The 15,021-nt window shown below is 38.4% G+C and overlaps 1 protein-coding gene across 1 annotated transcript; it reads left to right on the plus strand.

The window, feature by feature from the left end:
- Positions 1-30: 30 nt before the first annotated feature.
- On the plus strand, positions 31-13,248 carry DR1 (down-regulator of transcription 1). The gene is made up of 3 exons (XM_058175783.1): positions 31-704; positions 6,158-6,321; positions 11,262-13,248. Exons 1-3 carry the CDS (start codon positions 485-487, stop codon positions 11,406-11,408), a joined length of 531 nt encoding a protein of 176 aa, XP_058031766.1. The 5' UTR covers positions 31-484; the 3' UTR covers positions 11,409-13,248.
- The last annotated feature ends 1,773 nt before the right edge of the window (positions 13,249-15,021 follow it).

Genomic DNA, 15,021 nt, shown 5'->3' on the forward strand with positions numbered 1-15,021 from the left:
AAGTGGCGTGCGCCGCTGCCTTAGCCGCCGCCGCCGCCTAGGGTTGGTCGTCTGTCGCAAGTTCTTTCCTTGTTCTTGGCGCGGCGTGGCGTGGCGTGGCGTGTCTGGGTGAGAGGAGCCAAAAGAAAAGGGGCTGCCGGCTCTGCGTGACCGGGGAGGTTCGCCGACGGGCCAAGGCCAGGAGGGGTTTCCTTGCGTTGGGGAGCAGCGCCAGCGGCGGCAGAAGAGCCCGGAGGGATGTGGCGGAGGCAGCGCTGATGGTTGTCGCTGTTGTGACTCTGGCACTCGAGAAGGAGTTCGGCGGCGCTTCCCGCCCGGGCTCGTGGAACGCTTTCTGGCCGCGGAGGGCGACCCTCCTGCATCGCTGCGGCGGCGTCCATTGCGCCCTCCCGGCGTCTAGTGGCTTCCCGTTTCCTTTTCTGGGTCGTTCCGGCCACCCTCCCGAAGCTGGTAAAGCCGGGGTTTGTTTACCGATCGATCCAGAATGGCTTCTTCTTCCGGCAACGACGACGATTTGACCATCCCGCGGGCGGCGATCAATAAGATGATCAAGGAGACGCTGCCGAACGTGCGGGTGGCCAACGATGCCCGGGAGCTGGTTGTGAACTGCTGCACTGAGTTCATCCATCTCATCTCCTCCGAGGCTAACGAGATCTGCAACAAGTCGGAGAAGAAAACCATCTCTCCCGAGCACGTTATCCAAGGCAAGAACCTTCGCCTGGCCTTGCTCCTTCACACACCCCGAAACTCCTTCGCTTCCTCCCCACCCCTTGATCTATATAAGAGGAGATTTTAATTTTCCCTTTGTTGCGATCTTGGAATCCATGAAGCTATCACTTTTAATTCCCTGCAAGTATTCCCTTCATCTCCCCATCCCTTTTCCTATTAGCCCCGTCACTTGAATTTTAAAATATACCTGGTATACAGGTAGTCCTCAACTTAACGACCACAATCGAGCCCCAAATTTATGTTGCCAAGTGAGAAATTTGTTGAGTGAGTTTTGCCCCATTTTACGACCTTTCTTGCCACAGTTGTTAAGCGAATCACTGCAGTTGATAAATTAGTAATCTCATTTTTAAGCCAGCTACTTTTTCCCCCCAGTTCAGCTGATGTCATATATTTGGGGGTTAAATGAGAGAATGTATTTTGATCTAAAGAAAAGGCATGAAATAAACATTTTATTAATTGTGATTATGAGGAAATCAAGGCTTTCTGTTATAAAAAGCTGCACATGCAGTATTATATCTTACAGCTGCAGCTAAAAAGTTGTTTCTAGTTCCCTTTCAGATAAACCTTTTCTTTGGTGCACTGAAGCAATATCAAAAAAAAACCCTAGTATATATGCTGGGATTCTTGCCTATCCATGGGAAGGTATAATAGCTATTCTAAAAAAGCAACGTATTTTCTTAATGACCTGCCTCTAGATTATTTATAAAATAAATGTTAAATACAGCTGGCTTCCCCATTGACTTTGCTTGTGAGAAGGTTGCAAAAGATGATCACATGACTTTGGGAAACAACAATGGTCATAAACATGAATCAGTTGCCAAGCATCTGAATTTTGATCGCATGAACATGGGGATGCAGCCAAAGCTATAAATGTGAAAAATGGGCATAAATCACATTTCTCAATGCCACGTTGTAACTGAATAGTCACTAAATGAACTCTTGAAAATCGAGTACTACCTGTACAGATACAGATGAGTACAGATACTCATCTGCGCTTAAGTGTCTGCCTCTCTGTTCCCTATTAAAGCTCGTTCGCTGTACATTTCATCCCTTCAGGCAACTTGGTAACATTAGAAATCAAACAGGCAGGAGCTGTTTATCTGGAAATTTTTGTACCTCTTAATTGTTGTATCTTAATAAGTGTGTATGAAAGAGACACTTTGCAGATGTCAGCTCAATTCTAAATAAGCACATTTAAAAAATGAAATGCCTACGCAGAATTCTGTAGCAGTAGTAAATTCTGTAATTGGATTCTGTAATACTGATTTTTATGCAAAGCTGTAGGATGATCTAAAAGGGAAAAAATGGCTATATGAGGCTGAACAAATATTTATGTTAAAAAACAGGAATGTTATCTATTTGAGAAGTTGGCTAATTATAATTCTCTGCTTCCTGTAACTTTCTAAAAAACAATTTTGTTCTCTTGCTTGCCTTCTAATGAAACTGAAGGATCCTAATCAAAGAATGTTAATCATGGTTCTTTGCTGATTCTCACAAGACAGCTTTGAGCAGACGATTAATTCTTAATTGTTACTAACTTTTCAAAAAGGAATGATTATGGTGGGTTTTACATTGTATATAGTGAACAGAAGCCAACAGTGAAAGTAACCAAGGTCCTTGTTTCATTCAGCTGGTTTTTGATAATACTACTTTAGGAATCAAGACATGTTTGCTGCTTTAAGAATAGAAAATGAAAAAAGCTGCAAAAACGAGAGTAGTTCCGTTGTGCTACATCAACAGACTAGCCTTTTTTCCCCCCTTACAGAGATCAGAGATGGAAGGCTTTCAAGGAGACAGACCCTCTTCCAAAGCTGACTCTTGGCTTTCTGTATATACTTGTTCTACATCATGTTATTCTAGTATGGCATCAAAACCCTGACTTGTGTAGATGACAGCCACGTTTCAAGGATGGTTTAGCTGATTTCCCTGCACATAGCAAACAATTGGCTTAGATGATTTTTGTGGTCTCTTCCAATTCTATGATTTTGTGAGATGCAATGCATGGTGAAAGTTCTGTGCTATACCGTGTTTCCCCGAAAATAAGACCCTGTCTTATATTTTTTTGAACCCCCAAAATAAGCGCTTGGCCTTATTTTTGGGGAGGTCTTATTATTTTGGGGTGCATGGAGCAAGATGGGGTGCCTCTTGCTATCTTACCTGATTTCCAGCTCTGTGTTTAAATATTTTTGGGGAGGGCTTATTTTTTGGGGGAGGCTTATTTGAGCGCATGCGCTCAAAAGCCCAATTGGGCTTATTATCAGGGGATGTCTTATTTTTGGGGAAACAGGGTAGAAAGTTCTATACTAAACCTAATCACTATTTTATTTTAAGATGTTTATTTTTTTAATTTACTTTTCACAGTTTTGAACCTCCCTTCTCCCACAAAAAATATTTTCTATAGTACACAAAGGGAATAATATACCGTATATACTCGAATATAAGCCGATCCGAGTATAAGCCGAGGTCCCCAATTTTACCCCAAAAACTGGGGTAAACTGGGGACTCGAGTATAAGCCGAGGGTGGGAAATGAGGCACCTACCGGTTGGGGAAACCCTCCCTCAGCTGAGAAGGCTGGCGGCCCCGCCCGCCTCTCACTGCACCGGCAGGGCTTCCCCGCGCCGTCCGGTAAAATGTGAAAAAAAGAAAAAAAAAAAAACTCGAGTATAAGCCGTATATACTCGAGTATAAACCGAGGGGCTTAAAAAAAAACAACAACTCGAGTATAAGCCGTATAGACCCGAGTATAAGCCGAGGGGACGTTTTTCAGCACAAAAAACGTGCTGAAAAACTCGGCTTATACTCGAGTATATACGGTAATTATTCAGCGTACAGCTGTCAAGAAGCACAAAGAAATGCAAGACATAGAAGTTTTGACTGTTAGAATCATTTAGAATGATTCTAAGCTTAGGACTTCTGCAATATCTAATTTTCCACTGAGACTAAATATATAGTCCCCCAAATTGAGAAATGGATAAAACATGCACATTTCAGTATCCTTTCTATGGTATCACAGAGTGATGGATGTATTTTGGTTAAGCTCGGGCATGTAACAAATAGTGGCTATTCAGTTTTGCTCATAGATTTTGCACATAATTACCCAAGGTTGAAACTAATATCTCATTCAATATATGAACGCCCAAAACTTAGCACATTTTGTTGACCTGACTAGCAAAAGAACTGAATGATAGACTGATTCATCTTAACATTTTCTGCCTGTTTTGCAGTAATAACTCTTTGGGATTAGCTTTGTCCAGTTAACAGCAATGTGGCTTCTCTACCTCACGGCCAATGTTTGCATAGGCCAAGGCCAATATTAAACTGGCTGTGTCTCTTTTCTCTTTGCCCTCCCATTTCTAGTTAAAGAATATTTGGTTTTATGAGCATTTGTGTGGTTCAAGGTCCCAAGATTGCTCCTATTGTAATTAAACTACACTTAAACTCATGCTTTTATGGCACACTGGGTGTTCCCATTCCTTTGGCTGTGAGGGACAAGAAAAATGATGTGCCAGGAAGCAGATAGAGAGGTAGCAAATGAATGGTGTAAATAAGTATCTTAAGTATTTGTTTTCCTGGACTGATCAGAGTTAATATAAGTTGGCCTCTTCTGGCCAACTTTAACCAAGGAACTTAACATATTTTCATTTTTTGCAAGTCCTTGAACTTTCAGTTTTATTTTTACTTATCTACTGCATTTGGTTTAAAATGATAACTGAGCATGACATTGCAAGCATAGAAGTTAGTGGTATTTTTCTCATTCTCAGTTGAGGGTTTTTAGTAGTTCGAAAAAATGTACAGTATTCTCTAGCCTAATCAGCCCTGAAGCTTATTTATCAATTCTTAAATCTCTGGAAAAGTTAAATGATGCACAGTTAAAGGAAGTCATTTTTGCCCTTTTCCATTACATTCTGCACAGTGTTATATTGTGTTTCAAACATTTAATGTAAATTTCATGATGCTAAAAGAACAAAAGATCTAGCCATTCAACACATTATGAACTTTAAATGTTTGTGCACAATTTAAGAAAATATTTATTCTGGACTTGCATAGTAGTTTCACTCTTTGATGAGGTCTATATCTTTTTTGTCAGCAGTGTTGCAGCATCAAAGCAAAACTCTTGAGAAAGCCAAACAGATCTGAAAAGATTATTGTATGAAAGAAGAGATAAATCTGGCTGATATTTAGAACAATTCTAAGACTCTGTATTATTATTTTTTAAATTAAAGGAATTGATTGGGAGATATCACAGATTTAAGTAGTTCTTTAATTAAAATATTTCTACTTGGAGAAGTATATAGTACATCAGTATTTTTAACTAGATTCAGTTATGCTAGGTTCGTATGAAAGAGATTTTTTTCCTTTCTTATGAATTAACCTGATGACGCAGTATTGAATCTTGAAAAATGTGGATTCACCATGTTGATCAAATGTTATGAAACAAGCATTAAAATATCTAATATTACATTAGTTTTGAATCTACATATGTGTCAATGTAATGAAATACAAGTGATTCAGTGGTCTCAGATAAGCATTTGATTTAATAAATATTTTGCAAAATATAGGTAGTCCTCGTACAACTATTTGTTTGGACACCATTCACAGTTATACTGTCACTGAAAAAGGTTACAACCAGTCCTTCCACTTATGATCATCATAGCATCCCCACGGTCACATGATCAAAATTCAGGGGTTTGGCAACTGACATGTATTTATAACAGTTGCGGTGTCCTGAGGTCATGTAATTGCCATTTATGACCTTCCCAACTGATTTCTAACAAGGAAAGACAATGGATAAAGTTACATTTGTTTAATGACTGCATGATTCACTTAAAAACTGCAGTGATCCTTTAACAGGTACAGCAATTTTAACAACTGTCAAAAAGCCATAAAATTGTGTGTGACTCAATCACGTTGCTTAGCAACAGAAATTCTGGTCCCAATTGTAGTTGTACATTGAGGATTACCCATCTGTAGAAATATATGAAGTACATATGTGAATAGTTATATGCATGACAGTTTACTGGATATTTAAAATAGTATAGGAAATGGAGACAGTTGTTTATATACAGATTAACTTCAGGTAACGTATTTATGATGGATTGCATTCAGTTGGTGTCCCTTTTAATCAGTGGAAGTTGGCTTTCTCTTTATTCAGGTGAAATCCTCTATTTATATCCAAAAGTTTTGTATCAATAAAGGGACTGCACCCCAACTTTTTTTGTTATTTCTTAAAAAGCTACCAACATAAAGATTTTGCTTTATGATTTATAAATGATATTTATAAATAAATATCATAATAAATAAATGATATTCATATAAAATGAATATCATTTTATATTCATTTGCAGACTGCCAGTTATGCTAGATTGCTAGCTTTTTATCTAAAATTATTTGACTTTAATCTATCATGATTTTTTTTTTAATTCCTAGCATTAGAAAGCTTGGGATTTGGCTCCTATATCAGTGAGGTCAAAGAAGTCTTACAAGAATGCAAAACTGTAGCATTAAAAAGAAGAAAGGCTAATTCCCGTTTGGAAAACAGTGGCATTCCTGAAGAAGAACTCCTAAGGCAGCAGCAAGAATTATTTGCAAAAGTAAGTGTGAAAACAGTTATGAATACTGTGCATGTAACACTTTCTGTTAATTAATTGAAGTAATTAACATCAGCATCCTGCTTTTCCTCCAGGAACTCAAGGTACAGAGTATTCTGTTCTTCAGTTTTTCTCTGCAACAATGCTTTAAATGCCCTAGGGTTAAAAAAGTAAGTTTGGCTGAAGGTGGAGTAGATTCTGGGTTTCCCCTAATTCCAGTCCAGCTTCTTCAGTGCATAGAATAATGGCTGCGATTTTGTCTATATTTCTGTAAATAAATGTTATAATCAATGAAAATGGATCCACTTGTCTCAAGTCTCAAGCCTTTGGAATTTTTGGAACTGCAGCTCCATGAGTACCTGCCAGATTGGCCAAATTTTGCTACTTGCCATTTCAAAACACCCAGGTTTTTTCTCTCTCTTTTGTTGTAATCCTAGACTATGTCTTGGAAATGACTTAGGCATCTTCTGGGCAAGATCTGTGTAGTATATAATAGATGAAAATGGATATGCTTAAGTAAAAAATTAGTAGAATTTGAACTTTCAGTCCAAACCAAAATATTTCACTGTAAGTACTCTTAGTAAGACTATTGCATAGCTGACTTTTTCAAATATTGAAGGAAATCTGCAAGCTTGCAATCTCATAAAATGAAATCATATCTCTTGTTCTGTTTTTCCACCTTGTTAAAGTACCATACAGGTAATACTTGAGTTACGGTAGCAATTCGGACCAGAATTTCTATTGCTAAGTGATGTGGTCATAAAACTTGTCATTGTGCGAGTGCATCGCTTAGCAATGGCAATCCCAGCATTTTCTGTTGCTGTCGTTAACCAGAACTCATCAGCTGTTAGTTGAGGACCCATTCCGATCCAAATATTCCTGGCTAGGTCCCTCTCAACCCCAACTCCTCCCAGCCAGCCTAAATCAGCATCACGATGCAAAGCATTCCAAGGCCCCTGTACTCTGCCAGATTAGCTGACCTTCATCAGCTTCTTGTTTTGCTGCTGACCAAGCAAACTCAATCTGGGATTTTGCAAGGCCGCTGCTGGCCATGCAACTTTTTTTTTCCTGAGCTTCTGTGAAAAAAAACAACTGTGCAATCTTAGGAAGAAGAGTCTGTAGCGATTCTTAGTCATTCCGGTATCTTTGTCCCAAAGGTGCTTTTTGAGGAGGCAACTGAACTTCCTTGTTTTTTTTTTCTTTTGAAGACATTTTGCTTCTCAACCAAGAAGCTTCTTCAACTCGTGACAGAATAGCGGGGAATGGAAGGATTCTGTCAGAGTTGAAGAAGCTTCTTGAATGAGAAGCGAAATGTCTTCAACAGAAAAAAAACAAGAAAGCCCAGTTTCCTCCTGAAAAAGCACCTTTGGGACTTAGGAAGAAGATTTCACACAGCCAGCAGCTGCCTCATGAAGGACCAGGCCAGGTGTGTAGAAGCAAGAAAACAGCAAAGGTTAGCTGGGGTGGCAAAGTTCAGGGGCCATGGAGTGCAGGAGAACAAAAGGGCAGAGATGGAGGAAGGTGGTGGTGGAGGAGGAGAGTAGAAGTCCTCCTATGATCATAAGAGTGGGTGGCCTGCCAAACGCCCAACTTTTTGATCATGCCACCAGGGGAATACAACAGTGGCTATAACTTTGGGGACTGAGTGTACCATTCATTCAGCACTGCCATAACTTTTAATGGCTGATGAACAAATTGCTGTAACTTGCAGGTTACCTGTACTCAAAACATTTTAGGAATAAGCAAGAAGAGTGAGGAGGAAAAACGCAAGCAAAGCGATTTTTCCAGGCAGTCTCTCCTTTGCCTGACATTCTTGGCAGGATTGCATTGCTCTTGATGTGTAGAAAACAGATTACTCTCTCGAAATCTTTCTCTCCAGTCTCTCTGGTCTGAGATCACATGACAGAGGGACACCGCAAAGGTCGAAAATGGACTGTAAATTCATTTTTTCAGTATCACTTCAATACTCACTGAACAAATGGTTAGTAAGCAATGCCTACCTATATGGAGTGTGGGAATGAGTTACAATTTAAGAATTGCATTTTTTTCCTTCTGCTGACATTGGCATTTCTGTTCTTCCTAATGTTCTGTTCCTATAGGAAGGCTTTGCTTTCTATTAACCTCACAATACCTGTTTATCTTTTTAAAAGTTGTTTAAAGATCTCTTCTGAAACGTCTGCCCCTTTTTCTTTTCAGGATCTGATTGACTCCATCTCCATCTAAATATGACTTTTCTGGTCTTTTTCTTCTTACCGATCCATTCTCTCTTCCTTCACATACTTGTTTTGCAATTGACTTCTTATTCACTTTTTCAGTGTTCATTCACTTTTGTACTTAGTCCATATTCATTCAGCACTTATTCCTGCATTTCTTTAATATTCTGTTTACACTGAAGTGGAATTCAGCTTATGTTTCTATTTATATACAGTTCTCACTTTCATATAATGAGTTGGACCAAAAAGCCTCTTACATACTTAAGAGATACAACTTGTAATTGGTATTGGTGAACAAAGAAGGTGCCTTTTGAGGCTTCTTTACCTCCTTCCAAAACATTGTTTTTATTTCCATCAAAATTTTCCTATCTCATCCTCCAATAATAATTGAGTCTGCCTCTTTTGATTTTTACCATTTTTTGCTGTCTCGGATTACATTCTTTGAAAACATCTTTTTTCTTTCTATATGTAATAACACAATACCTTTTTGTCATCTTCTCCTTTTGTAGCAGTTATTGTGTTAAACATCTCTTCCTCATCCACATCCTTTTTTTATACTTCACTTTAGTTAACTTCAAACAGTTCTGTAGCTCAGTAACATTCTTTGCTTATGCTCATTTTTCATTCTAATTGGAAATTATTCTATTCTATAATATGTCTTCAGAACTCATACTGTCTTCCGCACTCATTTTATTCTCAAGTCTTTGTTCTTTTGTTCCAGGTCCATTAATTTTTCTTAGATCCACTCTTCACACTTCAGAAAAGTGACGTGTTCAGATCACTCTTGTAAATTTCACTAATTCTCTCAATCTTATGCATAATTAATTGTGCCCTTACATTTGCATCAATTCCTTTGTCATGTAAGTAAGCTTAAACTTGAAACAAGCAGTCACTTGCTAAGCAGGTGCTCATCAAGCTATTACAAGTGTCATTCATTTTGACAAACAACCAAATCATTTCATTGTTCTTTCTTATCTTATTCCCATCCTCCCATTCACATCACCTAGTAGAATAATTGTTGCTCTATATTGCATTCATTAATAAGAATGTTGTACAGTTTCCTGGCAAACTCATATCTGATTCTTCCATTATCTCCTTCCAGTGGAATATAATATGCAGCTACTCCTAATCTGTAGATTACAACTTTCATATTTATCCATGATAACCTAAATAATAATATTGTTGTACTTTTTGACATACTATATATTTAGCCAATACGTTCATATTTAAATCTATATCTTTATTTCCTTACACATATTCAATCCTGTTCCACAAAATCAGATCACATTCAGTTTTATTACATTCTTTCCCTTTTTCTTAATTTCTTTGACACACAAAATATCTATGTTTCTTTTATTTTCTGTTTCAAGTCATGCTGTTTGTCATTTTATATTCTAAGTCACAATCTATATGTCATGGCCATTGCCATAGATACTGATATTGCGGCCTTCACATAAAGCATTTAGTACCTGCTTAGAGGAGGAAAAGACTGGTTTACCATCTCTAATTATATCTATGATCCTTGAAACATTTCCTGCTGTCACTAATGGCAGTACTAGTCAATTTTTGCCAGTATGCCAGAAGTGCAACAAAAGTCTACTTCTGCCCCAAGTTTTTTGACAGTATTCTCTGAGAATTTTAAGATTCCTAATCTAGAGTCTATCTTACAAGCTAACATAGCTACCTACAGCTCAGCAACTTAGAGGTATATACAATGTGTTGACATGCAGAGTACATTGTCATCTACAGGTACACCTTGATTAACAACTGCGTCAGTTTGAAGTTATGATAGTGGTGAAAAAGTGTGACAAATGCCCATATTTACAACCTTTGCAGTTCCTTCTCTCCCTTTCTCTTTCTCTCTCTCTCTCTCTCCCTCCCTCCCTCTCCCTCCCCCTCTCTCCCATTTTTATTTTCCCTTTCCCCCTTGCAGAGCAAGCAATTGCCTAAGCAGACTATCTCTTCTTGAGCTATTTTTCTCTGCAGTGAGCATGTCTAAAAAGTGCTAACCATAAGTTAACAAGCTCAACTCTTGTGACCTTAATTAGCCTGCTTGCAGCTGCTGCCTGTAACTGACAAGCCTTTAATTGCTTTCACACTTTCAACTTTTGTTTGTCCCAAGAGGCTTGGGACTCAGCATGCTTGGAACTCAACATGATAGACAAACAGCAGTAGCACAATCCTTTCAACGTGTATTCCACATTGTGTGCCTGCTAACTCTTGTAATCCCATTTTCTCCTATCAATATAAATAAAACCATTAATTCTCTTTGTGCTAAGTATCCCAGTACCAGAATAAACATTTGAAAGGGGTGTCTCCTGTTTCATCCCCGTGACACCTACATTGATAGTGTTCAGGAAATTACTGTGAAGACCTGGTTATTCTCCCACGCCTTGCAGTAAGTTGAAGATGGAACACACACATCCTCCCATTGATCGGTTTCTGTTTGTATGTCTATCTTCAGGCTCTTTTTTCTTTTTAGACATTATTCTAATTTTTCATTACTGTAAACCACCAAGAGTCATCAGGAGTGGGAGAGCCTCCAAACTGTAATAGTGAAGTAAGTAAACAAGCAAAATAGGCTTGTTATCCCAAAGTTATTGTTTTAAAGGAAAAGCTATAACTGCCTTGCTAAAAGCTATGTAATCCCCCCCTCACCGCTGGCAGGCATATAGTGATACGTGGTGCACTGCATTAATTCACCCTAAACTTCTTGCTTTACCTTCCTAGGCTAGACAACAGCAGGCAGAGCTGGCCCAGCAGGAATGGCTTCAAATGCAACAAGCTGCTCAACAGGCCCAGCTTGCTGCTGCCTCTGCCAGTGCAATCAACCAGGCAGGATCTTCTCAAGATGAAGATGACGAAGATGACATCTGAAATGTTTCTAGGCGGAGTTTCCAGTCCTCATCAAGAAATAGTTTTCCTGCACAACGAAACCAGTGAAACAAATGCTTGCCTGTAACTTTGTCTTCACCTTGGACCAGCCATTGGTATTTTAAGGACGTCTGCTGTTGTGTGCTGTACATGTCAAAACTGTCTTTTTGAACTTGAGGACTTAAGGTTCAGTATCATATCAACTTTGGATTTTTAATGGTGTTTATGGAAATTTTAGACAGCTATGCGTCATTTATTTGATCAACAGTGTTACAATAACGTTTATAAAATATAGCAGAATTTATACAGAAAACTCTAAATTCACACTTGCATTTCTCTTCCCTTTTAACCATAGAATCTTGTGTAAACATTTTTAATTTGTGTTTTTGAAATAGAGAAGGCATTTAATCTGCTTTGGGGAGAAAAAAAAGCAAAGGGTTCAGCGTACTTTGAATTCTTTGTCTTTTAAGTAAGGAAAGAGATACGTGGCAATAAATAATGTTGCTTAATATCACCAATCTGAGAAATTATACTTTTTTGCCAAACTAGAAATATGTATGTTTAATAGCCGTTGTACAGATACATGATTTTTTTGGGGGGGGTATGGGGTAAAAAAATAATAAAACCCAGAACTTTATTATGATGTTGATTCAGTGTTCTGAGCAAAACAGGTATTTCATTTCAAATGTTCCCCAATTTGGAGAATTAAAATGGCTCTTGTTTAAAAGCTCTTTAATTTTAACAGTAGATGGGGTTACAAGCATAGTCTAAGCATATTATAATGCACATGCTACTTGAAGGAAAAGTAAAAATAGGAAGAACAGATTTGTTGTTAATTCTGTTTGATGGGGAATGCTTAAATAGGACTGTGAAAGCAAAACATTGGAATTAATGAGCACGCTCACTGTCAAAGGAATTTTTATTTAATTCTGATTATTAAAGTGTTGTCGTTAGCACAATGTTAACAGTTTTTCAGGCTAGTCTACCAATAGAGAAGCTTTATCTTGTCAAACTGATGACTTCTACGTTTAGATAGGGGACTAAATAACAATTTAGTTGCAAAGTTTAGTTTGGTGGCTTGAAAGTCTAGGCCGGCAACAAAACCTTGAATGAGGAATATCTTTTAGGGTATGATTTTTTTAAAAAAAAAAGAGCAGTACTCAAATAGCTATTTACAATTTGACAATATACTTGGAAAAAAACAACACCTCATATATTTCTGGTCCTTTTTTGCAGAGGAAAGATGCAGTCTCAGGTCTTGCATATGGATACATCAAACATTTTTAAAGCGATAAGATTTTGATGGGTTACAGAAATATGCAACTGAAAGGCAAAACCATCCTATCTGCGAAGCAGAAGACTAAAATAGACATTGAAGTAAAGGCCTGCCTGCAATTTAAGTTTAAAGGGGCTTCCCATGAATTAACTTGCTTCCCATGAATTAACTCATTATTTATACACTAGTTATTGAGGAATATGTTAGTTTGAATGTTGAAAAAAAAAAAAGGATGGGTTCAACTTGTTAAGTATTGGGACAAGATCTAGTTGTCATGAAGGTTGATGTACCAAAGGTAGAACACTAGGCTAATGAAACTGTGTTATTGTGCAGTGTTGGCTTTTCTAATCTGTACTATGATACCCTTACTCTTCCTGTTTTAAATGAAACACTTTTTTTTTAAGCAAGAACATTTTCTTTTCTGATGCAGAGTTCAGGTTAATATTTTACTGCATCTGGCATGTATCATCAGTTTGAATCCCTGCAACTTTTCCTTTGGACATTCTTGTGCTTTTTCATATGCTGTATTCCTCAAGCAATAAAATTCAAATGTGTTTTTATATTTAATGCTTGAATGTTCAGCTTTTTGGGATAATGTCATAGAGAAGCTTAACACCATTCACATTTGGGCGAATTATGCAACTTTTTTAATAGCCAGGATGAAGTAACCAAAGAGATGTTCAGAAGAGGTCTTTTGTTTGGGCCAGTCCTTCACTGGTCATGTAATTTTCTCTTAATCACTGTTCCCCCAAAGGTACAGGTAGTCCTCAACAACAGTTCATTTAGTGACCGCTCCAAGTTACAACATCGAAAAAGGTGATCACATGACCCTATGACACTGCAACTGTCATAAATACATTTGCCAAGCGTTTGAATTTTGATCATGTGACCATGGCCACACTGCAATGGTCATATGTGTGAAAAAAATCATTAGTTGCTTTTTTCAGTGCCGTTATAACATCGGTCACTGGATGGTTGTAAGCCGAGGACTACCTGTACTTCAGAAGACACCTGATCTACGTAATATAAGTATAGCTAATCGGTCATGTATAAAAATATTTCTGTTTGTTTGAATTTGTTAGCTGCCCACCTCCCAATGAACTGCATTCTTGATCTATGAAACTATTGCAGATCATTTTCAGGTCCATTTTTTGTTTAAACCTTTCATTCCAAGGCCAGTAGGAACTTGCTTTTGCATAGTTCAGTTTTTCAGTTCCCATTTGAGAAGAGACTATTTTTATATGAAGCCCAAAGTAGATCTGCAATACAATTCTTTTTTTTTTCTACCTTAATTCCTGTTTCCTGGAATTCTGGTTGAAAGAGTTCCCTTTTAATAAAACCAGGGTTACACTAATCAACTGTTAGGAACAGTTTAAATCTTTACAATGGAGACACTGGAAAAGGTATTTCCCAATGTCTAGGTGATTGTCAGCAAAACAGGGTAATGCTTAAGACTAAAATCTTTGGGGGTGAAGTTTAGTGCTTCTGGGCAAGTAGCGAAGGTTCGGGGGCTAGATTATAGTCGAATATTGAGGATAATTCTACAGGACATTTTTCATAGGGAAAGAGATCCAGATAGGGCGGAGTTAAGGATGGTGCCATATTTTGCTGATAATGACTCATTCACACTAAAAAGAGGCAATTGTTTTGCAAACTTGCAAACCTCAAAATAGGTTGAGCAATAGCATGCAAAATTGTAGGTTGTGCTGTGGCAAACGAGTCTGACAGCCTATTCATCATGCACAAGCTACAACTGTAGCTTCCTGAGCAGTTACTTTATTGATGTTCTGTTTCCCTTCCCCCAATACTCCCAGCAAAGAGTCCGTCAGAGGCCTTCCTTTTTTTTTTCCTTTTATTTACATAGATACATGTCCTGGCCACATCTACCCACGGGCCTGCCAAGTTTCTGGAGATAACGAGGAAATTATAGATAAGGCCAGAATTACTCACGAATATATTCTTCCCTCCATGAAATAGTTAGCTCGCGCCAAATTCATTGCTTTGTCCGAGACAAAAAACCAGGAAGTCCCGCCTCCTATTTATAGTCTCTGCAGATGTCACTGCATGACAATTATGACTTGGCTTTGTCCCAACTCTTCCGCTGCTGCGCACGTCGATCAAGCCTTCGTAATCTTGCGTCCCTCCAAAACTGTTCTTGGGGCGTTGCCAAATCAGAAGAAGGCCCGGGAGAATCAGGCCTTGCTGGCCCCTCCCTTTGAGTGGGTGCCAGGGAGGGAGAGGGCTCAAGAGAAGCAGGGCTTGCCAGGTCTTCTCCCTCATTTTCTGAATCATCCGAGTCCAGGAGTCTGGGTCCAGGAACCTGGGTCACAACAATTGATC

The sequence above is a fragment of the Ahaetulla prasina genome, chromosome 3 (assembly GCF_028640845.1).
Source record: "Ahaetulla prasina isolate Xishuangbanna chromosome 3, ASM2864084v1, whole genome shotgun sequence".
In the NCBI taxonomy this organism is placed as follows: Eukaryota; Metazoa; Chordata; class Lepidosauria; order Squamata; family Colubridae; genus Ahaetulla; species Ahaetulla prasina.

Excerpts from the sequence above, each read along its gene's own strand:
- DR1 (XM_058175783.1), top strand. The coding sequence starts at position 485 with ATGGCTTCTTCTTCCGGCAACGACGACGATTTGACCATCCCGCGGGCG. Across the intron at positions 705-6,157 it reads TCCCGAGCACGTTATCCAAG|CATTAGAAAGCTTGGGATTT; the intron begins GCAAGAACCTTC and ends TTTAATTCCTAG. Across the intron at positions 6,322-11,261 it reads AGCAAGAATTATTTGCAAAA|GCTAGACAACAGCAGGCAGA; the intron begins GTAAGTGTGAAA and ends TTACCTTCCTAG.